At 41.7% G+C, this 25992-nt stretch overlaps 1 protein-coding gene and 1 long non-coding RNA gene across 13 annotated transcripts in view; one reads left to right on the top strand and one right to left on the bottom strand.

Annotated features, from left to right (window-relative positions):
- LOC309640446 overlaps window positions 1-25992 on the bottom strand; it is a 37333-nt gene that overhangs the window by 178 nt on the left and 11163 nt on the right. Inside the window, exon 2 of the long non-coding RNA XR_014252227.1 lies at window positions 156-5755. This is a non-coding gene — a long non-coding RNA (uncharacterized lncRNA). The remainder of the gene's footprint in view (window positions 1-155; window positions 5756-25992) is intronic.
- LOC309640397 (uncharacterized protein) overlaps window positions 1-25992 on the top strand; it is a 55181-nt gene that overhangs the window by 18098 nt on the left and 11091 nt on the right. For 6 of the 12 annotated variants that reach the window (XM_082419120.1, XM_082419123.1, XM_082419121.1 and 3 more), the window contains one exon: window positions 158-1373. The exons of 2 other annotated variants lie outside the window; for them this stretch is intronic. Coding sequence is in view for 4 of the 10 variants with exons in the window: in XM_082419121.1 (XP_082275247.1) it covers window positions 158-204 (47 nt within the window). In the remaining 6 variants the exon portion in view is untranslated. 4 more of the 12 variants (XM_082419119.1, XM_082419122.1, XM_082419131.1 and 1 more) reach the window with 4 other exon arrangements.

Raw genomic sequence — 25992 nt, 5'->3', positions numbered from 1 at the left:
CATTAAGAAAAGTGGAACCTGGAGTTCTTAGGATGAGGTAGAGCAGATTAAACAGTCTGGAATTTCACAAAGCAAACAGTGTGGGTGTGGGCTCTGGGCTCCTCTCTCCTGCTGGTGCCTCGTTTCATAATAGGCTCTCACCATCCATCATGAACAGGTCAACAAAAATGGCTGCATGTAAACTATGAGCACGAGAGTTGCTAAAGACCAGAAGAGGAGAGAACAGCGGAAGTCAGGGGAAGGATTCTGGATTTCCCAACTGAAGATGCTGTTCATCTTACCCACCGTCATGCACGGCTTCTGTCTCTTAACTTTACACCGATGAATGGCATCTTTGTGACTTTTTCTAATAAGCAGACCAAAAAGCTGCCACCACAGTCACACGTTAAAGGAGACCCTGACCAATCACCAGAGAAGGTGACTACGACCATGTCCCCGACGTCAAAGGGTTTTAGTGACAACATACCACATATTGATGAACACGTCCAAAAGGAGGGGCTTTGTAGATAGTTATTAAATTGCGTCACTTGGAGACAGATGGGCGTTGGTTCAAATCCTGGCTCTGCGACCAGCTTCTGGGACATTAGGCAAGTTGCTAAACCTCTGGGACTCTCAGGTGCCTCACCTGTGTTTTGGGGGATAGGGACACCTCCCTCAAGGGGTTGGAGTGAGGACTGAGGAGGATGATATAGGTAAAGTACTTCCTGGGGTCCTCAGAAGAAGGTAGAGACACAGATATCAGATGATTAGGGAAATGTCTTATCATGTCACATCATCTTCTGTCACACCTACACCTTGATGACAGCAAGGTCAAGAACTCAAAGGGACCAAATCTAGCCTATTCCAGTACAACCTCCCCCATCAGGAGAGGAGGGGCAGGCATCATGGGGGACCCAGCAATAGAATTGCATGGGACATCCTCTTGTTAACGCAAGACACGGGGAGGGGAGAAAGAGGGAGGTAGAGAGACAAGGAGAGCCTGATGACATCTTCTCCTCCCAACCCCCATGGTCACTACATCCCCTGTGGCAAGTGAAAGGCCTGAGAAGTGAGTGATCCCTTTGCTGAGTAAAATAAACATTTCCCAGATCAGACTGACTTCTTAAAGACTCTAGCATGACGCTTCCATTTTTCTCATCCATAAAATGGGTATCATAATAGCACTTACATCTTGAGTTGTTGTGAAGATGAAATAAGATAATCTATGTGATGGACTGAGCGCAGGAGCCCAGGACAGTCAGCAGTACATAAATGTTAGCGACTGTTACCATTTTGTGTCCCTTGTCAATATATGGAGTTGTTAACAATTACTTTATTCATTAACTTGTTTATTGATTGATCAATTTTCATTTAATAAACACTTGCTCACTCCATTTAGTGAACTGAATCGTTCAGTGACTCATTCATTTATTTATCGTCAAATATGTATTCAGATCTTAGGTTATGCTGATGCTATGCTAGGCTCAGGAGATGCCAAAGCTCATCTGGCAAGAAGTTCGAAGGCTAGTTGGGGAGAGAGACGTGTAAAGAGAAACAGGACGAGACGAGGTGTAGTAAGTGTCAGGAGTCAGGAAGGGCTTCACAGAGGAGATGCTTTCTGAACTGGATCCTGAAGGATGAGCAGCCCGAGGAGTCTGGGCTTGGGAATTTCAGGTAACAAAAACAGCTTGCAGAAAGGGATGAAGTTGTGGAAAAAAACAAACACACAAAAAAAAACAAACAGGGCTGGGAGCCACGAGGACTTTGGTGTGGGTGGTGCTTGGCCATCTGCCTGGCGTCTTTCCCTGAATCCAGGCTCAACCCTGGGCTGAGGCCACGGAGGCCCACCTGCAGCTCAGCCCTACCCCAGGGGTTGAGCCCAAGCCTGCTCTTAGAGGAAATGTAAGTAGCTCACCTAATCAGTATCTAATCAGCTGGGCTCCGGCTTCTGTTCTGAGCTCCTGCCGCATTTCCAGCTGTGGCTGCTTGGTCCATGCATGGCTGTCGCCTGCCAGACTCCTCCTCTTTGCCCTCTCAGGTAGAACACAGACTGATGACCTCTTGCTGAAAATCTCTGATGACAACCATGTGGCTGAACGGCCCCATCACTGCCTAAACAGGAATTCCCACCTATAACCTGTTTCAACCACCTGGGAGAACCGCCCCTAGAATCCTCACGTAAACAAACCTGGATTGGCTCACCACTGATTGAATTCCTAAACGCCATTCTGACGATTGCTAATGAAAAATGCACTACCTTGATATCGAAGGTAGCGCCAAACATATGCTTCGGGGGATACAGGTTATGCAATATGCTTTCGTAAATTCCCCGCAAGCATTTGGACTTAGAGAAGGTGTCCAATAAAAGCTCTCAGAATATATGAGCCTTGATGTTGTAGGCCCAGGCCTGTCTGTCCTGATTGGCCTTTGATGGCGTGTGTCATTTTCCTTAACATTGCTCAGATTAGGACACTAGTCATATGCTAGCAGCAGCAACTTATAAAAAAACAAACTTGGGAATAAAGTCACGAGAAGAAATAAGGACCATTTGGAAACTTGAGAACCCATACGTTCTCTATGTGATTTTTTTTTCTTTCAGGAAGGATTTCAAAGTTTCAACCTGTTTTAATGCTAGCCCATCTGGCTGCTTTATTAATGAGAAAAGCAGCATCTTCTAATGCTCTCATGTGAGGCAGTACTTTCCAGAAACTCACAGAAAGACCTTTTGGATTTGATGTACCATATTTTGTCTTTTTCTCCCCCTTGGGGGGAAAGAAAACCCACAAACAACTGGAACGCATTTTAGAGAGGGTATGTGCATAGAAATATTCAGTGAGTCATGCCTTGTGTTGTAGGTCTATTCCGGTGCGTGGGGTTTCCAGAACAATTACATAAGTGTTAGCATAGCCAGGAACTTTTGACATTTGTGGCAGCTTAATGGAGTTCTTTTCTTCATTGAAAATATCCTAATTGTTGTTTCCTTAAATTTGAAATGCATAAAACGAGTGAAGCAGTATAAATTTGATTTTGAGGCATTTCTATCAAGTGTGCTTTGTTGGCAAAGAAACTGAAGAAAATTTATTTGAAATGAAACACAGGTGATCAAACTGTAACAAATATAATAATCTAATCAATTTTCTAAGCGAAAATTGTGTGGGAGCATCAATTGTGAGATATTTTTGTTTCTTTTTCTTCTATCATCCGTCAAGATTTCCTTCACAGTCTGAGAGTCTGTAGCACATTGTTTACTTGGACAGGCTTAAAGAGGGGAGTTATTCAATAGCATGGTTTTGAAAATGCTGAGGTTCCAAAAGCCACTAGAACACACCAATATCTTGCTTTTATTTTTCAGAAGAGCACCCAGTAAATAATGTGATATTCCAAGTGCCACTAACATGCTCGCTAAAAAAATTTTTTAAAAGATACTCACATTCCAAGATGCTCAATCTTCCAAAAAGAGAAACTAGAGAAAGACCCAACTAGAGCCCTTGTCAGTTCATCTTTTCCATCTCAAAAGTGAGCCCCCAAAATCCAGGGTTGAAGGGCTTTCCAGGGAGGGTGGAGCCCTTGGTTCCTGTAGATGTTTGTTCAGTGTCTTGCACAACTTTCCTAACTGGCTTATTTTCCTGCAGATAAGAGGTTGTAGTTATGGGTGTTCCTGTATCTATTGGTTCAAAAGATTCGTGCAAAGGACAGGCGGGCAGAGCGGGCGCTGACTCACAGAGGTTGCTGCTTGCTTGTGCCCTGTGGGCTCCTTTTGAGGGGAGAGGGCACAGTCCACGTCTGCACACCCAGCACTGCTGGATTCTTTCCACATGACCACAGCTGCTTGAACACCTTTCCTCTGTAGCAGAGCCGATAGCACAGGACACCTTGGGAATCCCTACAGAGAAGGAGGGGTGAGGTTGTGTGAACTGCATGGGCTGTGGTCACGTAGGTGAGGATGTGAATGGGATCACAAATGGAGTAAATATCCCTGTGACACCCAGTCGTCATCAGAGTGTGCTTGGTGTCACTGGAGTATGATGTGCTGTCCAGGACTATTTCCAAGAATCTACCATACGTGTACCCCGGGGGGCTTAGAAGACAAGGCGAAAGGAGGAATTTGGTGTCCCTGCCAAGTTTCCTAAATAATGGAGATGACTTTTGGGGAGAAGGTGATGTGTTCATCCCAGGGCTAGGAGGGGGGAGGGGGAAGAAGGCAGCCTTCGCAAGTAAGAAAATGCTGCCAGAACCAAGGCCATGTCAGAACATACCCTCAGACCAACAGGAAAGAGGTGAGTGGAGCTGCCCTACGTGATTGCACTGGAAAACTCTTCATCTGACTCTTCATGTTCCTGGCTTTCTGCATCCGGTAGTCACCAAGTCCAGCTAGCTCTATCTCTTGATTCTGGAATCCATCTTTCCTTCTTTCGCTCTCCAGTCACTGAGTTCAGTCTCTCACCATCTCTCACCTGGATTGCTACGATAGTCTCCTAACTGGTGCCCCTGCTTTCAGTCTTGCCCCAGACAACCCATATCTCACCAAGGAGATCTTGTCTTTTTGTTGTTTAACAATGGGACTTTATTGGGAAGATTTCTGTCAGCTCTCTAGGGGGACCAGAAGATGCCTAAATTGATAGAAATTGGCAGGGAGTGGATGGGATAGGTCTAGGAACCATTCAACAGTGTTGTCAGTGCCCTGTCCCAGAATGAATGATCTTCTGTCATTTCTGGGGATTTTTTTTTTTCTATCTTTCTATCCTCTTTTCAAGACTTTGATTCTAAGAAGTAAACAGTGTTCCAGCTTGGGTTAGGTAGCTGTTTGTTGGTGAGTAGAGGGTTGAGGGCACCTAGATTTAATAGTCTCATCAGGTTTTCCAGTGGGGGAGATGTAATCCTTCAAAAGAAATTCAAATTGGAGTGAATAACGAGCGGTCAAAAGTCAGCTTGTGCCCATGATATGTTGATCATAGGAGGGGCATCTAAGGACAGTGAAAATATATATTATTCCACTGTACTCTGAAAATATATATTATTCCACTCTGACAGCTTGTTAACTTATCTCTCTTCCTCAATACACACTGAAGGCCTTGAAGGAAGAACCATGTCGTATTCATCTTTGTATTCCTGCCCTCTCATAGACACTCATAGATACATACAATACATATTCATTGTATGAAAATGAATCAGTGTCCATGTAAATGAAAGCGTTGTTTTGTCTAGTCTGTAAGATTCCGCAATGACGTTCTGGTCCCCCAGCCTTCAGTGATCCTTCTCCCTGACCTAAACTGCTCAGCACTGAACTCAGTAGTACTCAGTCCACTCACTCACCCTCCGGGTGCTCCCAGAGGGAAAGAAAGAGAACCGAGACTATATATCAGATACAAGATTCTTTCTGCTTCCATTCATCCATCTCTTCTAGCATCATTTTGGTCTTAGGAACTCATAACATGCATTTGTTCCTGGAATGTGTAGTAGTTCTTGATGAGCTGATAGCTAACTACCTTATTTGACGTAACACAGTGGACGAAATGTGCTTTGAAATCAGACAGATGTAGGTTCCAATATGAACTTACCAATGACCCTGGATACTTTTTGACCCTGGACCCTTTGTGACCCTGGATACTTTTTTTAACCTCTCTGGATCTTGGGTTACACATATGTTCACTGAAGATACTACAAGTGTAGATGATGCTTGTCATAATGCCTGTCACATGACAGGTGTCTGGTACACATCAGCTCCATTCTGGGTTGGTGACTTGCAGCGACAGAGGCATGGGGGAAGCTTGTAGTGCTAGAGGTGGTCATTTGAACCGAAAGGAAAAAGAGAGAAAAGCAGAATGAACATACTGATTTGCTCTAACATGAATCAAAGTCAATGATTAACTTTTTGCTGAACTATATAAAACATACTGAAGTTTAAAAAGATGTAGCAAATAGGTTTAAGAGAGACCCAAGTCCTTATATTTTCTGAAACCACAACAGAATTAGATATTCCCCAAACGAAAACCTGCACAGGCATAACATTGGAAGAGATTTCTTCTCCAGTGTGTCTTGTTTTGCTCCACTGCAGGATGCACTGGGATGAAATCCTGGGTGCATTATAGGTTTTCTTGTTATATCACCTAAGAGGTCACTTACATGGAAACCCTAGAGCAGAATACCTCAAGGACTGGAGAGTCAAATGAGCAAGCTGCCTCGGGGTGGCCAGGGGTGAGGATGGCTGGATCTGCCCAATAGCTTCCCCACTTCTTTGGCACCCTCAATTTATTGTTATTGTCTATCTCATCAATAAAAGAATATTTTCAATTAATTACACATGTAATAATTAATTGATTGACGTAATAAAAAATTTTTAGAGAGGTCAGTTCTAGCAAAAGGAATTTAAAAACACCTTTGTTTTCTCTTCACACCTGTATCTTTGTATTTTTGTTTTCTCTTCACACCTAAAAAAAAATCACAGATAGTAGATTCGATGGTACTGCCGTAGACATTTATTGAGTTTCTCTCAAATTAAATAAAAAATGGGTTGACCTGAGGAGAACTGAAACCAACAGCTCAGAAGGAGGGCATGATACCCACTCCTCCTCTCTCCAGTCTCATTCCTTTTACCCATTTTTTCTCCTTCTCCAAAATTCTAAGCTGCTCACACATCCCAGACTGTTCCTGAGGGAAGGAGTATATGCTCTCCTGGTGTGGGGGGATGCCTGGCGTGCTAACACGTGGTTTGGAGGAGACGGAAGATATGAGCTAGAACTGGAGGATGGTGAGTTAAAAATAGTATAACCCACACCACGCCCCTCCCTTTAGAACTGCACATTCTTCCCCTGCCATAGGGCAGCCACGTGCCACAATAGCCTGAGGAGAGAGAGCCTTGATTTTTCTTCGGAGAACCACTTTTCCCCCGTAGGAGAAATGGTTTTCCATCATGGTGCCTTCCCCTCCCCTGGCCAAAGGGAGGTCACATACCTGACTGAAACTAGGTCTACCAGATGCTCTTGACCTGGAATTTCGGTGCGGAGAGAAGTGACACAAAAACTGAGACTGGTTCTAAGTCACTTACTCTGGTAGCAATGGCCAAAGGGAATTATGTTATTCCTGTAACCTGAATTCCTAGAGTTTCTCTTGTAATTTTATAAAGTGGATTCTCAGCTTCTCCTTCTGCTCTGTGAGCTCCTCTGTATCCTTCCAATAAATTCGTTTGTTTGCTTAAGATACCCAGACTCTGCCTCTGTTATTTCCATCACAGAATCCAGACTAAAATAGCTTCTCAGATGCCACAGACTTCAATATGCAATGCAAAAGGTCAAAATTTGGGAGGTGGGGAGAGTCGCTTGGGGTCAAACATTTACTATGGCACCAAACTCAAGTTTTCTCAAGCCATTCGAATCCCAAACATTGGCTTTACATCATCCCTCGCAAGCCTGGGAAGGAAAAGGAGCCCTTGAACTAATTTTCCTGGAGTTAATTTGGTTGAAATCACCAGATTCTCTAGTTCTGTCAGTGCAATTCTAATAAGCCCCACAGATTCTAGGAAAAGGTCAGTGATGCTGGTCTAGGTGGGTAAGTTTAAATCAGTTTTATAAGAAGCAGAGCCAAAGTTGCACAGTAATTATATAACAGATTATGATGGAAAAGCAGCCACTTCAGTGAGGTCAATAGGCATTTGAAAAATCACTGCGTGGGAACCTTTTCAAACCACAACCCTCCATTAGGAGCCTACATTTCCCAGAAGATCCTCATTCCTTCATTTAGGCAGCAATTTTAAAGTCAGCAGGAACCACTGTTTCTGCACGACAGCAACTGAAAAAGAGACAGGCTGTATTTTACTTTCCTATAAGCAGTATCTCCTGGTCATAGCATTTGGTATCCCTAAGATGTCACATTCTTTTGAAGTTATTTTCAGCTTTGGTTTGAAAAGTATCCTAAATCAGCAATGACCAGCCTTCTCCCCATGGAGTTTAGGGAGCAAGAGGGAGCCAGGGAAAGGGGTGCAGAGAAGATGAATTTCCTGAAACCTTGACCAGAGCCCTCTTCAACCTGCTGAAACTTCTCCTCCTCCTCCTCCCCTTCCTCTCCTCCTCTTCCTCTTCCTTCCCCTCCTCTCCTTCCCCTCTTCTCCTCCCTCTCCTTCCTCCTCTCCTTCTTCCTCTCCTTCCTCTTCTCCTTCTTCTTCTCCTTCTCTTTCCTCTTCTTCTCTTTCTTCTCCTTCTTCTCCCTCTCCCCCTCCCTCCTCCTCCTCCCCTTGTTCGTGTTTGCTACAGACGCCACTCCAGCAGCCTAATGAGAAAGAATCTCTGAGTATTCTTTCATTCAACAAGCATCTGTTGAGGATCTATTCCATATATATACAGAATATATTCTCTATATATCCTACCCCAGGCACTGGTAAACTAGGCAGACAAGGTGTTTGCCTTCAAGGAGCTTCTGTTCCAATGGAGGGAGACAGAAGCAAACATGATGATTTCAGATCTGCTTGGCTCATAGGTAGCCCTTGGGTCTAACCAATAGGAGAAGGGGATTCGAACGTCCTCACCTCCTAGCTAGAAATGGTTGTTTGCGTAAAGTAGCAATTAGTTCACCAAGCACTTCAGACAAGGAAAATCGAAACAGAAAATCATTGACCAGCTAGCTTAAGTGGACCAACCAGGCCTTCCCTTTCCTGGTCAGCACCACAGTCCTCATTCCTCCCCTTCCACCTATCTCATCACCTATAACTTTGTCATCTACCACAAAGTGCCCTGTTGGTGTGGGTTTGATTGGGATTAGCCATAATATTTTGATTAGGACACAGAACATTCCCCTGACGCACACACATTCCTAGAAAGTACATACCTCTATAATCTGCTACTATCATTTGTCAAAAATTATTATTTTTAAACCTTATTCTTCCTGGCTCAGAAATCATTCAGGAAAAGAAGCACATTTCCAGTGGGGCATTTGCCTTCCTTGTAGACATGGTCACTGGAAACCATCCAGAGAGGACCCCACACACCTAATTATTGTTTTGCACCAAAAACACTAGAAGCAGGAATACTGATGTAATATTAATAACAGCACCGCTGAATTCATAAAGTAAGAGTCTCGATCTTCCATGACCTATTTACCTGATCCATCCCCATAAAAGTTGATCAATTTATAGGAGTTTGGGATTAACATATACACAGTACTACATATAAAATAGATAACCATCAACAAGGATCTACTGTATAGCAACTATATTCAATATTTTGTAATAACCTATAAGGGAAAAGAATCTGAAAAAAGAATATATTTATATATTTATATATATATATATATATATATATATATATCTGAATCACTTTACTGTATACCTGAAACTAGCACAATTCGTAAATCAACTATACTTCAATTTAAAAGAAGAAAGAAAAAAGTGGATCAATTTAGTGAAAAGGATGAAAACCACATACAAACAAGCCATTTATTATAATAATATGGCCTCTATGAATGAAAGTTAACATTTCTCCAACACCTGTAATAGGTCAGGCCCTATGCTAAGTGTTTCATGTAATTATCTCACTTAATCTTTACCCCAACCTTTTCAGGTAGGTGCTATTACTACAGCCATTTTACAGATGAGGAAATTGAGGCTCCAAAAGGTTAACTGTCTTGCCCAACAATATGTAACTACTTAGGGATGAAGCCAGCACTTAAAACCACGACTGTTTGACTGCGGAACCCTCTTTCCTAATCACTGTTTTAAAAAGGGGCACAGACTATTAGGGCTAGACCTTAGTCTAGGCACGAGGGAGAAGAGGCCCCGGACGACGAAGGATCTGCTTAAAGTCACACACCAACAGAATGAGACTTGCTTCTACATTGCGTCTTCCAACTGGAGAAAAGCTAGAATGAGTCTTTTGGTATTTGCCTATAAATTTACAGAGGAATATCTTTTGAGAGTTTGAGCTGAGACTATCTATGCCACATAAAGTGGAATCTTGACAAACTTATACTCACAAACCCAATTATGAGACTATCTATTCAGTCATAAGAAACACTTCTAAACCTTTGGAAACTAGCCATATTCCAAGTAGGAGTCTCCACTTCCACCTGGATCTGTTCTGATAAGAGCAAACCTGGAGAATGATAATCTGTTTCATAATAATATACTTATCTCAAGCTTTCAGGTGAGTCATTATTGAAAAACTCATAAGCAGAAAGTTAACTGTTGTAATAAGCTGATGGTGATGGTACATGTTTTTATTACTTTTGTTGTTTTGGTTGTTTTTCTTTTCTTCTTTTTAAGAGCTCAATAAACCACACTGAATGTTAACAATCCATTAGCTCTAAAGGGAACATTTTTCCCTCCCAGAAAATTCATTTTACCTCCCGAATCTGAACCTGTAAACACAAAAGCTTTTTTGTCTTATGAAAAGGCTTAGCATTAGTTGTTTCCACAAGATTAGCCCCACTGATCTGAAGCACCTGTGCCTCTAGAAAATGTAGGACATTATCAATTTTTACCATTTGTCCAGGAAGCTATGCTTGGACTAATGTTATTTATCCAGCTGGCTATACTGACCAGGACAGCAAAGATCAAAGCAGTTGGGGATTGGTGTGACATCGAAGATCTGCCCTGGTAATCAAGCCTGGAGCATATGGACTTGATTACAAAACTCCTTCTTATATATCCTTTTATGACCCTGATAAGTGGAAGGCTGTGCTGTCTGTAATGGCCATAACCCACTTCCAGGATTCCTAGGACCAATTTTTAGGTTGTTCTGTAGTTCTGCTTAGTTTTCTGCATGGTGAGCACACAGAAAGCATGAGATGAAAACCCCAAAATGCAATTTGCAGCAATGAAACACTTGAGATTGTTAAGAGAACAAATTAAAAGGGGTGTGGGAGGAGGCCTGTGGAACTGTGTGTGCCCCACACACCCCCAGGATGGGCCTGCTTCCACCCTCACCAGGGAAGAAGGCTGGATGCAATTGCATCCACATTCCTGTCCCCTCCTCCTGCCCTCACCCTAATGGCAGGAAGGCAGTGGAAAGCACAGGAAAAGACATTCATCAGGGGAAACAGCCTTGGGTGTCCAGTGAAAGCACTAGGGCTGGGGACAGGAAGACCCAAACAGGAAGAGGAAAAATACAAGACAGTCTGGCAAGAAAGGAAAAATTGAAAGAGCCAAAAAAAATAACAGTAATAAAAATGGTGGGATTATATGAAATCATGGGTGTGAAACTTCTGAAAATTGTAAAGCACTATAGAATTTCAAGAACCTTTCATTCAATTTAAAAAAAAATGTGGAAAAAAGTTTTAAATAAAAAAATTGTTTTAATGAAATAAACAAAAAACAACAAAACAAAACCAAAAAAAGCTACAGGCTCTTGATTGACCTGAGAAGCAAGACACTGAAGGAAGCAATTGAAACTAGAAAGATGCAAAAGTGTCAGGCAGAGCTGGGAGCTCCCGCCACCTTCCCCAGGCAGGGCCAGGTCGCAGAGTGGGGGAAGCCGTTCCAGCCAGGCACCTCCCAGCCTGACAAACAACTGCTCTCTGAATGACCCCAGCCTTGCCCAGCTGCTTGGAAAGGAGCTCGCAGGAAGGTAGGAGGGAAGGGATTGCAGAGAACCTGCTAGCATGCCTCTTCCCTTTCTGAGTTTGAAAGCTGCTCAGAGAACTTTAAAGGCTGACAGCTAAATTTAATCAGAGTTAAATCATTGAAATGAAGATCATGTTCTTATGCAACACATGTGAAAGGTGGTTCTGCCAGCACTTTCCCTACAAGGTAATGGTACAGACTCCTAGGAGCGGCCCGGCAGTTTGGAAATGTTATGAATTCAGGGGAGGCAGGAAATGTGAAAATCTGGTTCACTGCTAATATTGTCTTCCAGGGACTTGGGGCCTGTGGGTTCAACAGGCAGCGTTCCACAGCTGGTGTTCTGTGATGACAGTGCTTGCTCGCTGGCAGCTCTGTGAACTTCTTCATACGTGGCATCTTAAGTACATTCTATATTTAAGACAGCCATTTTTTTCCCTCAGGAACTCCAAATGTTTTCTGCAAAAGGAACTTGCATAAATGTTACAACCCGGGACTTGGACTGAATGAAACATTAGTTTGTTTCCAGAGACTTTGACAATCTGCTTTTGTGCCAGTTCTGTCCTTTGAGAAAATGGACAGGTCTGGCTCTGGTTCAGACTAACTTGCCACATGATGTATTTTCTTTAAAAATAAATGTTAAATCAACAGTGATTTAACATTTGATAAACATAATCTTGATATGGTGTGATGAGAAGGGCACTTTACCACTGAAGTTGTCCTCCCCAAAACCCATCACCCCTGTCTAACCATGAGAAAAACATCAGATAAAGCCAAATTGAAACACATTCTATACATAACTTGATCCATACTCCTCAAACTGTCGAGGTCATCACAAACAAGGAAAGTCTGAGAAAGTGTCACAGTTTAGAGGAGCCAGAAGAGACGTGACAACTGGATGGGAACAGAAAAGGACATTAGGTAAAAACTAGGGAAATCTGAATAAAGTACCATCTTTAGTCAACAATATCATATTATTTTTCGTTCCTTAATTGTGACAAATATTCCGTGTTGATGTAAGCTGTTAACAATAGGGGAAACTGGGTGTGAGATATATGGGAACTCTCTGTGCTATCTTCACAACTTTTTTATAAATCTAAAACGATTCTAAAATTAAATGTTTACTAAAAACATACATGTTAAAGTTAGTTTGGCTTGTGGTTCTGCAAAACCAAACATTTAAGTCCACGCATGTTTCCTCTTCTGGTTGGTTTAAATTCCTGTCCCCAGTGTCTCATTATTACTGATAATTTACCAAGAGGAAAACTGAAACATAAAGACAGGAGTGAACCCAACGTAAGGGATGATGTAGTAAAGGGGAAATTGTTCTAGAACTCATCTACTTGTTTCATCACTCAGGTACCTGACCTATGGGCCTTGCCCAACTATATCCTGCCAGGAGGCTGTGTAATAAAGGAGTTTTAGGTGTTACCTTTTTAAGGGTCTATGTATATTTTGATGGGATATTTTGGAGACGAAAATCAAGTCCTCAGGAATGATTTTTTAATGGTGGAATTTCCATGAAAAGATACAGCTGGTTAGGGATAGAGATTGGCTCCATGGGTCCTCAAGCCCTTTCTATTCATGGGCCCAGGCCCTGCTCAAATGACACAGGGTCAGCTAGTCAGTATTAGGGCTGTGGCCATAAATCCTGATGCCTAAGGCCTTGACTTCCCGGAGTCCATCGGGATAACGTGACTTCTCATTTCAGGTCTGTGTGACACCGTGTGGGAGGGAGTCCTGGAGTCCGTGACAGCAGGAGGAATCAGCCTTGCAGAGGTGACCTGTACCTTGCTTTTTGGTCTTTAATAACCTGAACGTTGTTACAGGCTATCTAACCAAACCCGGCAGCTGCTATAACGACAACATGGCAGACTTTGGACTCATAAAACCCTGAGTTCAAGTCCTCACTTCTAGGTTTGCCACTTCCTGGCTGTGTGGTCCAGGTCAAGCTACTTAATCTCGCTGATTTTTAGGTTTTCCATCAGGAACAAGGCTGAAGGATTGGCTTGGGGATTAACTACATTGGCTGTGTGAATGCCCCTTGCCCAAAGTCTGAAATAGAGTGGGCACTGAACAAATATTCTTTCCCCTCCCCTTTTCCTTCCTTTCTCACGGAGCCGGGACCGTGGGGACAGACACAGTCTGGGTAGCTCAGCCCTTTCACAAATGGTTCTCCCTGTTCTCACGAGATTAACATTTCTAATAGGATCAGGAATTCTGCTGATTCATTGATCATTAATCCTGAGGTGTGCAATTAATCTCTTCTGATTTGTACAGAACCAAGCAAATTGAGAGCATACATTTATTTATTATTATTTTGTTGTTATTCAGTGGAAAGGTCTAATTTTATCCCACCAGAAATCGTCTGAGCAGCTCTCTTGCTGGACAATGAAGGTTAATTGAACCCAGGAGCTATACAAAGTGGCCACTAAAAAGGATTGTTTAAAGCAAGATAGGAACCGTCTGCTAACAGGACACCTTGCTGCGAAAGATGCCAGTATATCTTTGATAGAATTGTGGGAACAAATAAATAACAAAGCACCTGAGAAGGCTTAGGGTGGTAGGGAAAAGGATGCAAAAAAATCTAACTAATTAATTAATTAAAATAAAAGGCAAGTGGCCAGGCAGGGTGAACAAGAAGAGAACCCTTAATACAGAGACAATCTGAAGTTTAGAAAGGCTGGAGAAGTTTCCGATCTGAAAGCCTAATAGGAGACTAAGAAGGAAAGCTTTCCCAACACGCAGGCCATTTATATTTCTGATAGCAAGCAGCGCTTTCACAGTTAATGTGTTTCACAGTTAATGTGTTTCTGTTATGCTAAGTGTATCAAGTGTGTCTGTTATACTAGGCCTTGCTTATGTTAAACTATTCCCATACAGTTGGGATATAGTTTGTTTCCAGATTTTGTTATTAGAAAAAATACTGTATCAAAGTAGCGTGGCCGTAATATTTCTTTAAGATTCTAAAAAAGGTATGATTTTGTTACTTCAAGTTATTTCTACTTATAAAGCAGACATTTATTGAGCGCCCAATCTGTGCAGTGTGCTGGGATACCAAAATGAGTAAGGTACAGGCCCTGTACTCAGGAGGTTCCAGTGGAAGCAGAATTCAGTGGAGACAGATGCTTACATAATGTATTTTAGTTCACCTTGAGAAGTACCATAATAAAAGTAAGTGCCAAGTTCTAAGATCTAATGTATGAAAGTCATTTGCACTGTACCTGGCCTAGTAAGTGCTCGGTACCAAATGACAATGATGATGATGATTGCAGCCCTACCATTTCTGATAGAAATGCTGCTTCCCATGATTCACATTTATAGAAAAATACATAAAATCAATGATAACCCACATACACCTAAGCTATGCCAGCAAATAGCAAAGATTATCAAGTTCTTTCTATGTGCTAAAACAAAGTTCCTCACGGAACAAAAACTTCTTTCATGGAGATGTTCTAATGGCACGACGTCATCCTAGTTCAAATGCTGTCAGATGGAATGACTTTGGTCTCTCTCAACATGACATGGATCAGATAGAGCTATCTTCAGATAAGAGATAGGTTAATTTAGTTGTACTTATATTTCTCTAAAAAATGTGTAATATATAAATATATATATAAATATATATATAAATATATAAATATAAATAAATAAATATATATATATATATATATATATATATATATATATATATATATATATATATATATGGTGTAATACTTTTATGGATTAAGGCAGATAAGGGAGCTCTAAAGTCTTCCATAGGTAGGATTTGTTTGCATGTGATTCCAGATTCCCGTCACTGCCTTCAGCATCCAGGGCTACAGGCCTGAACAATGGTTAATGTTTAAAAAGATACAGCATGTTCCAGTTAACAGCCCTGCTCCTCTCCTCTTCCTGATGGTGCTGCTGTGATTGCAGGACTCAAGTAAGGCTTTTCATTAAATTGAAAACGCATGAGAAATGATGCTTAAATCATGTTAAATGTGAGATTAAAGTTGCTTGAAGATAAAGAACGTGCAGCCTTAAAAAAAAAAAAAAAAGAAAAAACTTGAATGAGCTTGGATATTTATGGGGATAGGTTTACAGTAGTATGTAGAAATAATCCACAGCTACCACTGAAATATGCACAAGGATTTCAGATAGGAAATGAAGGAAATGCTGCATTAAACTGAAAGCCCAGTGGGATTTAAATAAGCCAAAGAGAGATTCTGTGGTGAGCATTTGATCAGGGCACTGCTGGCATTGGCTCACCCTCTCGACTACAGTAGTGGAAAGAATGATATGGTCTGCCCCTCAAATCCAGAGTACAAAGTGCTTTCCACAGTCCTCCAGCTATTCTCTTTCCTCTTTTATTAATCCCGTTCTCATGAATCCCCTGTACAATGTTTTCTGAGAGTCACACAGTGTAGCTACTGACATTTCCCATAAATGATATGCCCAGTCTTCTTCCTACCAATCCAATTAGTTCCACTTCCTTCAAACGTTACTCAGCGCTCCTCTGAGAAGCTCTCCCTGGCTGCACGTAGCCCTTCCTCATCATTGCAAACCCTAAGCAGTTATTTACGGGTTGATTTGCTCTCTATTGCTGTGTATTCACTTGCACTGGGTTTGGCCCTGGAGCTACACTGATGAGTGAATCCTAGTCGCTGCCCTCAAGGAGGTCACAGGCCACTTGGAAAAACAGTCTAATAAAATGTGATCAGAGTGATGGCTGAGATAGGCATGTGGAAGCACACACACACTCATCTTCTGGGGTGTCAGAGGCTTCCTGGAAAAGCTGAGGCCAGAGTTGAATCTTCTGGGACGAGTACAAGTCGAGCAGGTAAAGGAAGGTGGGGAAGGCACAGATGGGGTGTGCGGTAGTTGGTGGAAGCCAGGAACAGATAGGACAGGCCTTGAGTGCCATGCCATGCTTGGATATATTAGTAATCTTCCATTTGCTGTTGAGAAGTTCTCTGAATTTAGGTTCTTTTCCTACAATTAAATTATAAGGTCTTCTAGGGACCATATTTTCAAATTATTTTGCCTTCTTCCCCTTGGGTCTGTTATAGTAAAGAGTACGTTCCACCATCCCGGGAAACACTGCTGACTCCCTGGCCACCTCCTAGGCGCGCTCCACCAGCGCTAGCAAGACTCTGTGTGGCTATGGACAGACCATCATGCTCTCACCTGCAAGCCGAGACCCAGGAAAACATGCATGTCTTTGACTCAAAGCAAGTATGTGCTGCCTAAATAGAGGAAACATCCAAACCACTTACCAAACTCCCCAGTCCCCATCTAATACCATCGTTTAGCTATTTCATATTCTTAGCCTTTGTGATGATGCTTTACATTTTATATTCAAAAAGCTCTGCACCAGTATTTCTATTAAGATTTCATTGGATAATTAAAAACTATCACGGAGCAAGTGTGGAATAGAAGTTTTAATGGTCTTACAAAAACAGAAAGTAGTCATTTTTTAAATTAAATTATTAAAAGGCCCCTTTTTATTGGTAGGATTGCTACCTCAAAAATTGCAAATGCTGGGTGAGTCACTTTCATCCCTTGATACATCTGATTTTATTTAAAGGTAGAAATACTTTGTGGGCACACAGGCCAGTATGTTATGAATCTTTGAGAGCTTAGTTGAGTCCCTCTGCTTCCCAACAAGAAGGCTGAATCTTTCAGACTGAGGTTGAGGCCTGGGATGTGTGCATTTCTGGCCTCACATTTGGCTCCTAGGTAAACAGACCACCACATTCCAAGGCTGGCAAATTGCCATCTGTCATGGATGGTTAAATCTCAACCCCTTCTCTCATTGCCTGGGGTCAGGGGTAGAGAAGGAAGGAGAAGTAGAACAACAACAGGATAAACTGGAGAGAAAGAAAGAAAGAAAGAGAGAGAGAGAGGGAGGGAGGGAGGGAGGGAGGGAGGAAGGAAAGAAGGAAGGAAGAAAGAAAGAAAAGAAGAAAAAGAAAAAAGGAAGGAAGGAAGGGAGGAAGGAAGGAAGAAAGAAGGAAAGAAGGAAAGAAAGAGAAAGAGAGAGGAAGGGAGAGAGGGAGGGAAGGAGGAAGAAGGGAAGGAAGGAAAGAGGGAAGGAAGAAAGGAAGGGAAAGAAAGAAAGAAAAGAAAGAAAGAAAAGAAAAAAGCAACAAACAAGTTTTACAGGTTTTGTTGTCTCAAAGCTGTTGTTTCAAGGTCTGGGCTTTAGAATGACAGAGGGGAGGCAACTTTCCCCCCCCGACCCCCACCTCCCCGAGCCCTCCTTCATGGAAACGGCCAGCATCTAGCTTGCCCCTGGAAAGAAGAAAGAAAAATCCTGGAGTATGGAGCCAGGTGGGGAATTTTGGCCACTGAACCCAGAGCTTTTGGAACTACCAAATAACATATGGGAACCTCTGTGTCTGATGGCTCAGTAACAAGGCCTAAATCATATTTAGTGTGAAAATGAAACTAAGGGCCTGTTTTAAATTCCCCAACGAGAGTTTCCAAACCTTGGTGATATCCTAATAAGCAAACACTCCATGGATGAGATGGTTAAATAAAAGCCACTTCTAAACCCAAGGCCTGCATCACTGAGGGGAAGAGGTAAGCAATATTCCTCATCTGGTTAAACCTCACAGATCCAGGTCAAGTAATGCATTTCAAACAATTAGAAGAACTTGTACGTGAACACTTTCGGAAAGCAAATTATGCTTCCTGATTGGCTTTTGCTCTAAGCCTAGTGTCCTTATTAGTGTATTAGAGATAGTAAGACTGAACTCAAAAAGAGAGTTATGCTAATAAGAACCTACTGTATAGCACAGGGAACTCTACTCAATACTCTGTAATGACCTATATGGGAAAAGAATCTAAAAAAGAGTGGATATATGTATATGTATAATGGATTCACTTTGCTGTACAGCAGAAACTAACACAACATTGTAAATCAATTATACACCAAGAAAAATTAATTTTAAAAAAAGGAAAAGAAAGACAGTTATAAAGATTGCACAAGATAAAATTTCTAAGTACTCACACACTAGACACCTAAAGGTGATTTGCTTCCTCCTTTTCTCCTACTATTCTGACTCCTGTGTTCTTACCTTCTTGGTAGTTGATCATCTAACTAACTCAGGGTGCTTCTGTGTTCATGTTTTCTCTCCTGGAAGGGTCTGAAAACTTGCTGAGGACAAGAACCTTGTCTGAGGTGCTTCCCACAGAAGACTGTACGTAGTAGATGGACAGTAAGTGCTCCGTAGATATGTATTTCTATACCTGCAATGAATTGCTTCATTCTTATCTTTCTTTTCTTCTGTCTCAATCACATACAAAGGATGATGGGAAAGCATAAAATGCTTTTAAATACTTCTATGGTTTTCCCCAGATTTAAAGACAACAGACTGACAGGAATGGAACTGAAGGAGGAAAGTATTTCTTAAAGTATGTTGGTCTAATTAAAGGACAATGCCTATATTTCCCAACAAGGATGGCATTACTGGAGAAATTACCCTCTACATGGTTTAAAAATACAGTCCCAGCAACATGTAAGTTTAAAGCAGTTATCTAGCCAAGAGGACATTTTACAGATAACTCCATAGCTTTACTGAATACAGTGCTGTACTCTATCACAAAATACCAGCACGCTTGCAGCTGCCTTATTGTTACCATCAACCAAGAGGCAGGGAATGTTTGGGGAGACCTGGGCGTCTACAGATGGATGATTTCTATAGACAGATACAGAAAGACAGTTGAGATGACCAGGTCTTTCATTTTACAGATGAGTAAGCTGAAGCCAGAGAAGTTATCATTTGCCCACAATCACAGGGCTCGTTAGAGGTTGAGCCAGATGGGAAAAACCCATAGCCGATAGTTATAGTTCAATTCATTTATTCAAAAAATGTTTATTAAATGCCTTCTATGAGCTTAATGTATTGGAGATACTGACTAGTATGACATGGTCCTTATATACTCAGGGAGGGTATAGTCTAAGAAGGGATGAGAGACAAGAGAAATAGCCAGTTATAGGACAACGTGGAGTAATGGATGTCAAGGGTACCAGGAGAGGCAGGTGAGGGGAGTGAGGCACTCACTTTGGGCTCAAAATTTAAAGGGACACCAGAAACTCAGTAATCAAGATAAAGAGTATTATCAAGATTAAGTTCAGTATGACTCATTTTTCCTTTTGTTTCAGGCTTCAATGTGGCTCAGCATGGCACCATTGCTGATCATGTCTTTAACTTTATCTAACATGTTAATATTTTGTTCATTGTGGATTCTTTGCATTAATTTTGATTGTTTAAAATATTATATTAAAATGCTCTTTATCTTGATTACTGAGTTTTTTCGGTGCTGCCCTCAAAAATTTTGCACCTTAAGCAAGCGCGTCACTCTGATGTCCAGGGGAATCTAATGGAGGCTGCATGGGGGTGGGAGGAAAGAGGATCCTTTGTGCGTGAGTTCCAGCAGAGGTGCCAGGTTTTCAGATTCTGCTTCCAAGAGGCCTAGAGGTTCAAAAGAGCCCCATCAGGGGAGAAGTAGAACCTTTTCAGCCAGAGCAGCTCTGCCTTGATCTATTTTGTTTGCTAACATTTTGGATAAGTGTTTGTTGGATTGCTGGTTTGGTAGAAAGGGATCCTTAGGTCTAAAAAGTGTTTGAAAAGTTCCTACAGCAATGAGAAAAGAATAGATTCACACACATAAGACCCATCACATGCAACGTGGGGCTTGAGTTAGGGGTTGAGGGACAGAGTAAATAGATGAAGCAGACAAGGCATCAGGGTCCAAAGAGGCCAGAGGCTGATTGACCCACCAGAGATGTAATGGGTTTCAAAGCTCAGCTGTTTGCTTTCCTCCCAAGCTCCCCCCCTGGAGAGACCTGTTAGCAAACTCATTTGGCAGACATGTCTGGTTATTTTACTGGACCAAATGGCTTGCATCCCTTTCCTTGTCCACCAGAGAAAGGGTCAAAAAGGATAATTAAAAATTTTTGACTATCACAATAGAAAGTGTGCTTTTCTTAGACAAATGCTCAATAGATCGTGAGGGGGAAGGGCAGAGCCAGAGAAAGAAAGCATCTCAGAAACGATTCCTTAAAACTGAATTGAGTGTAATCTAGTGAGACCTTTTAGGGGGCTGCCACATTGCAGAACTCCCAGGGGGTGACTTTTCATTGTAGTCGGTGTCAATGGCACCCCCTGGAGTCACACAGTGCGGCGGTTGACTGTACAGGGCAGCAATTGTTTATGAGAGTCGTCAAAATATCACAAGTCCACATTTGGCCCTCCTAATTCAAACTATCAGGCTTTCTGAGTTTTAACAAGCTAGATTCTGAAATTCTGGAAATTTTCTCCATCGAGAGTGTGCACTTTTCATTCTCTTGAATCCCTGCAATTATTAGGGAAGAAGGAGGTGTGTGTGCGCAGTGAGAAGTGATGAAGGTGACAGGAATCTGGGAAGCCGCTGAAAGTAAAGTCGGCTAAGAAAGATTTCAAGATCAGAGGCACACATTAATGTTGGTTGGCTTATATACAAAACAAATCCTATAAGAGCAAGTTTCAGGGGAGAAGATGCAAAAATGGACCATCATAAACTCCCAGCAATGTATAACTTGGTATTTCTGAAAGGCTATGTAGGGGTATGTGTTCAAAGTCTAAATTATGCGCATGTCAAAAATTTTAAAGCAGGTTTTAAAACTATGTACAGAGTGACCCCACCAAAAATACATATGAATCCATGAAAAAGACTGTGAGTTTAATTGCGTGTAGACAATGGTTCTCTGGAGAGCGTGGTTATGGGTGATTTTTTTTTCAGCTTTACTAAGATATAATTGAGTGACATATAACATTGTGTAAGTTTAAGGTGTAGAGTGTGTTGATTTGATAATTATATATTACAGAATGATTACCATCATAACGTTAGCTGACACCTCCATCTCATTATATAATTACCATTTCTTTTTTGGGGTGAGAACATTTAAGATCTACTGTCTTCGCAACTTTCAAGTATATACTACAGTGTTATCAGCTATAATCACCATGCTGTACATGAGATCCTAAGAACTTATAACTGGAAATTTGCGCTTTAATCAACCTCTCCCCATATCTACCACCCCCAGCCCCTGGTAACTACCATTCTACTCTTTTTTTCTATCACCTTTTTTAGTTTATACTTTTAAGTGAGATCATACAGTATTTGTTTTTCTTTGTCTGGCTTATTTCGCTTAGATTAATGTCCTCAAGTTTCATCCACATTATCATAAATGGCAGGATTGCTTTCTTTCTCATGGCTGAATAAAATTTCCTTTTTAAATATATGGGTGATTTTTTTCTAACTCTCTCCTTTTACTTTTCTAATTTTTTTTTTTTTTTAGTGGAGTAATATTCCATTGTGTACATGGGCCACTTCTTCTTTGTGCATTCCTCTGTAGAAGGACATTTTCGTTGCTTCCAAGTGTTGGCTATGGTAAATATTGCTAGAGTACAGGTTTGCCAGCCTGTGACTTTTTTTTTTTTTTTAATTGATTGATTGATTGATTGATTGCTATGTTGGGTCTTCGTTTCTGTGCTAGGGCTTTGTCTATTTGAGGCAAGTGGGGGCCACTCTTCTTCACGGTGCGTGGGCCTATCACTATCGTGGCCTCTCTTGTTGCGGAGCACAGGCTCCAGACGCGCAGGCTCAGTACTTGTGGCTCATGGGCCTAGTTGCTCCACGGCATGTGGGATCCTCCCAGACCAGGGCTCGAACCCGTGTCCCCTGCATTAGCAGGCAGATTCACAACCACTGCACCACCAGGGAAGCCCCCACTTTTCTAATTTTTTTGGAAGATTTATTCAGTCAACAGACATGTGTTGAGCACCTGTCACTTGTTGGGGGGTTTCCAGGTGCAGGAGATACAACAGCAAATCTCATGGTGCTTAGATTCTAATGGGGGGGATCTAGGCAACAAAGGAAATAAATAAAGTATGTAGTGATATGGAGAAAAATAAAGTGGAGTAGCGTATCAGGAGTAATGGGGTGGGAGGACTGTGATTTTTAAATAAGTGTCCAGAAAGGCTCAGAGAAAGGTGATATTTAGGCAAAAACTGAGAGGAGGTGAGGCAGTAAGCCTTTCAGGTGTCTACACAGAAAAGCTTTCCATGCAGAACAACATTTGCAAAGGCCCTGAAGCGGAGGACGGAGCAAGCAAGAGGAGGGAAGGTAACAGGATCTGAGTTTAGAAAGGCAATGAGACCAATTATATGAGACTCTAAGGTCTTTACAAGAGCTTTGCTTATACCCTGAGTGAGATGGAAAGCCATTGTCTGATTCTGAGCAGAAATGTTATATGACCTGGCACGTTCTTCAATGGTACCCCTCTGGCTGTGTTGAGAATAGTTTCTGGGGGAGCAAGGTGGAAGCAAGAAGATCAGTCATGAGGCTATTTCAACAGTCCAGGCAAGATGTTCCGGTGGTTCAGACCAGAATGGTGGTGAAAAATGGTATGTACTAGATATATTCTGAAAGTGTGACCAACAGGATTTGCTGAAGGTTTGGATGGATAGCGTGAGGGACCAAGAGAGATCAAGGAAGACTCCAAGGTTTATGGCCCTAGTTAGAGCTTCTATTGACGGAGATAGGGACATCTGTAGAAGGAGCAAGGCCAGGGGAAGGGGGAAGGCCAGGGTTTCAGTCTTGGACGTATTGTATTTGCAATGTCAAGGAGCGGTTGGATCTGGAGTTGGGGGTGGAGCGCAGGTGAGAGAAGGAGCCTAGGCTGGAGAGTTACATCTGGGCGTTTGTTAACTCCCAGAGACTGAATGAGATCACCAAAAGACTGCCTGTAAACAGCAAAGAAGTGTCCAAGCTCTGGAACATTCTAGAGTTAAGTTCATGGAGATGAGGAGGAGCCAGCAAGGGATGCTGAGAAGGATCAAGTGAAGGAGAAGGACAACCAGGAGCTCATGGTGTTCTGCGGGCTCATGAAAAAATACTCTTTCAAGGAAGAGGGATTCATGGTCAGTGTCAGCTGCTGTGGATTGGTTAGGTAAGATGAGACGAAAAGCTGTCCATTGGCTACAGAAACTTGGAGGTCATGGGTGACCTTGACAAGAATAGTTTTGGTGGAGTGTGCACATGAAGGCCTTATTGAAGTGGGTTAAAGAAAGAATGGGAGGAATTGGAACCAGTGAATCAAGACAACTCTTTCAGGAGTTTGCTGCAAAGGGGAGAAGAGAAATAGAGCTATAGTTAGAAGTGGAAACGGGGCCAAGAGAAGGGTTCTGTTTATTTTAAAGATGGGAAAAATAAGAGTTGTTTTATGCTGATGAGAATGATCCACAGGAAAGAGAGGAAAAATTGATGGTGCTGGAAAGAGAAAAGAGACTTGCTGGAACAGTGTCCATGGATAGGCAGGGGGGCTGGCATCCAGTGCCCAAAGGGAAGAGGAGGGAAGGCAGAGCTCATGGCAACAGATGTTGGAAGATGGTAGAAGTGGTGCTGGGGATAGTGGAAATGATCTGGTGACATCTATTTTCTCACTGAAATAGTAAGCAAGTGTTAAGAAGATGAACACATATTACTTAAGGACAAGGAAATAAGGAAAGAAAGAAAACTTAAATATGCATGAACTTTCACTTGGCAACATCACTTCCAAGAATTTTTCTTAAGGAAGTAATTAAAGAACTTTGCCAGGTTGTTCTCTGGCAGGATTATTTGTAAGAGCAAGAAGTTAGAAACAATCTAAGAGCCTTGCAGTAGCAGATTTGTTATAGTTAACCAATTTATTAAGCAGTGCTGACTTTCAAACATAAGCATTGATATTGAAAGCTATTGACTATACATTTAGAAGAAAAACAAAGTTCCCATGTTTGTAAAAATTATATGTTTATTTGTAGATATCTATCTATATGTATCTACATGTGTGAAATTGGTAATCCATGCCCAATTGGATCATGGATTGCCGATACTTTTTATCGACTATATTTTCTTATTTTTCCATAATAAGCAGAATGAGAAACTTGTAATGAGAAAGCAACAACACAAGAACTTGCTCAATGTATCTGTGCTGTGTGACACTTTTCGATTTTTTGGTGACTCTCAAGAGGTCTTGGGCCTCTTTGCCTTGGGTCCCTCCACATCATTCAGGACCCTCTTGCTTGATCTAACTCAAATGTCGCCTGTATAATCCTGCTGTATGTCAGCAAGTCTCCTTCAGACCACGTCTGTAAGATGCTGGTTGATATCCACAGCAACAGAGAGGGTTGAGTCTATGAGTCGCGCCTGCCTGCTTGCTAATATGTGTACATATGTCCGGCCTTTTTGCCCGAGACTTGCTTGAATTGTGACACACTACCTGGTTTGGATCAAGTAATGCCCACTAGCCTGTTACAAGAAACTGCTGAAATTTCTCAGGAAGAACCTCATGATCATCCATTGGCCAGATTGGTTTAAGCCATTTGTTACAAATAAAAATAATCATATTACTTGATATGTATAAGGGACATTGTCTCAGTAGTATATGAGGCGGGTATAAAAGCATATTTAGAGAATAATACTTTCATTGATCTGTTGTATGTAATCTAAGTTTTAAAAAGTGTGCTGCTTATACCTTGAAGACAACCCTTAGCCATCCCTCTTTTAACCAGATTGCTGCTCCAAGCCCCTGCTATCTAGGGATTCTGGTGCAGCCCCGACCCCCAGGGGACTCTGGATGTCCTTTAGAAGTCCATCTGCCTTGTTTCCGCAATGTGCCACTTACATTTGAAACAGCTGCTCCACAATTGAAATTTCCAGCCCCAAATTGGCATTTCTCTGAACCATTTGCCACTTATGCACTATTAATGTTTGGATTACACTGGATAACTTTGGAGGTTAAAATTGATTCATGCAAATAGATGACTGAGTAAGCAACAGAAACATGACCTAGAATAATCTCATGGTTTGCTATTGCATAAACATGTTTTATAATCTGTTTAACAGCAAACTTGATACTTCCTGAATGTGCCAACCATAACACACCCTTTTCTGTTAGACAAGAGAAAAAGAAAAACCAGGTTTTTCTTCTCATTCATAATCAAGGATATTATTAAACTAAGAAAATCTGGTTGTCCTTAGTAAATATACTTTCTTGTGCTTTTCTTTTCATTCTGTATTCTTTTCTTATCTTCTTGTGCAGGGCTGGAGCAAAGGCAACCCTCATAGTTGCAATGGTAGCATTTGACCTCAGGTTTATTATTTTAAATACACCTGCCTGAAAATGACCAGAGATCAATATAAGCATCGCCAATAATGGGATGGATTGACACTATATGTCCCTTGATATGACACACTAAGAGAAACACAGCCTCACTTCCATGATATTCCTGGCAAAATGCAAATAGTACTAATCTTAAGGAAACATAATACAAACCCAAATTGAGGGAGATTCTACAAAACAACTGGTGTGAAATCTTCAAAAATATAGAGGTCATGAAAGATAAGGACAGATTGAAGAATTATTTCAGATTGAAGAAGATGAAAGAGACATC

The sequence above is a fragment of the Balaenoptera physalus genome, assembly GCF_965194825.1.
Source record: "Balaenoptera physalus genome assembly, chromosome: 13".
NCBI lineage: Eukaryota > Metazoa > Chordata > Mammalia > Artiodactyla > Balaenopteridae > Balaenoptera > Balaenoptera physalus.
Note: the sequence above shows the minus strand (reverse complement) of the source record. Positions and strands in the feature narration are given on the sequence as shown.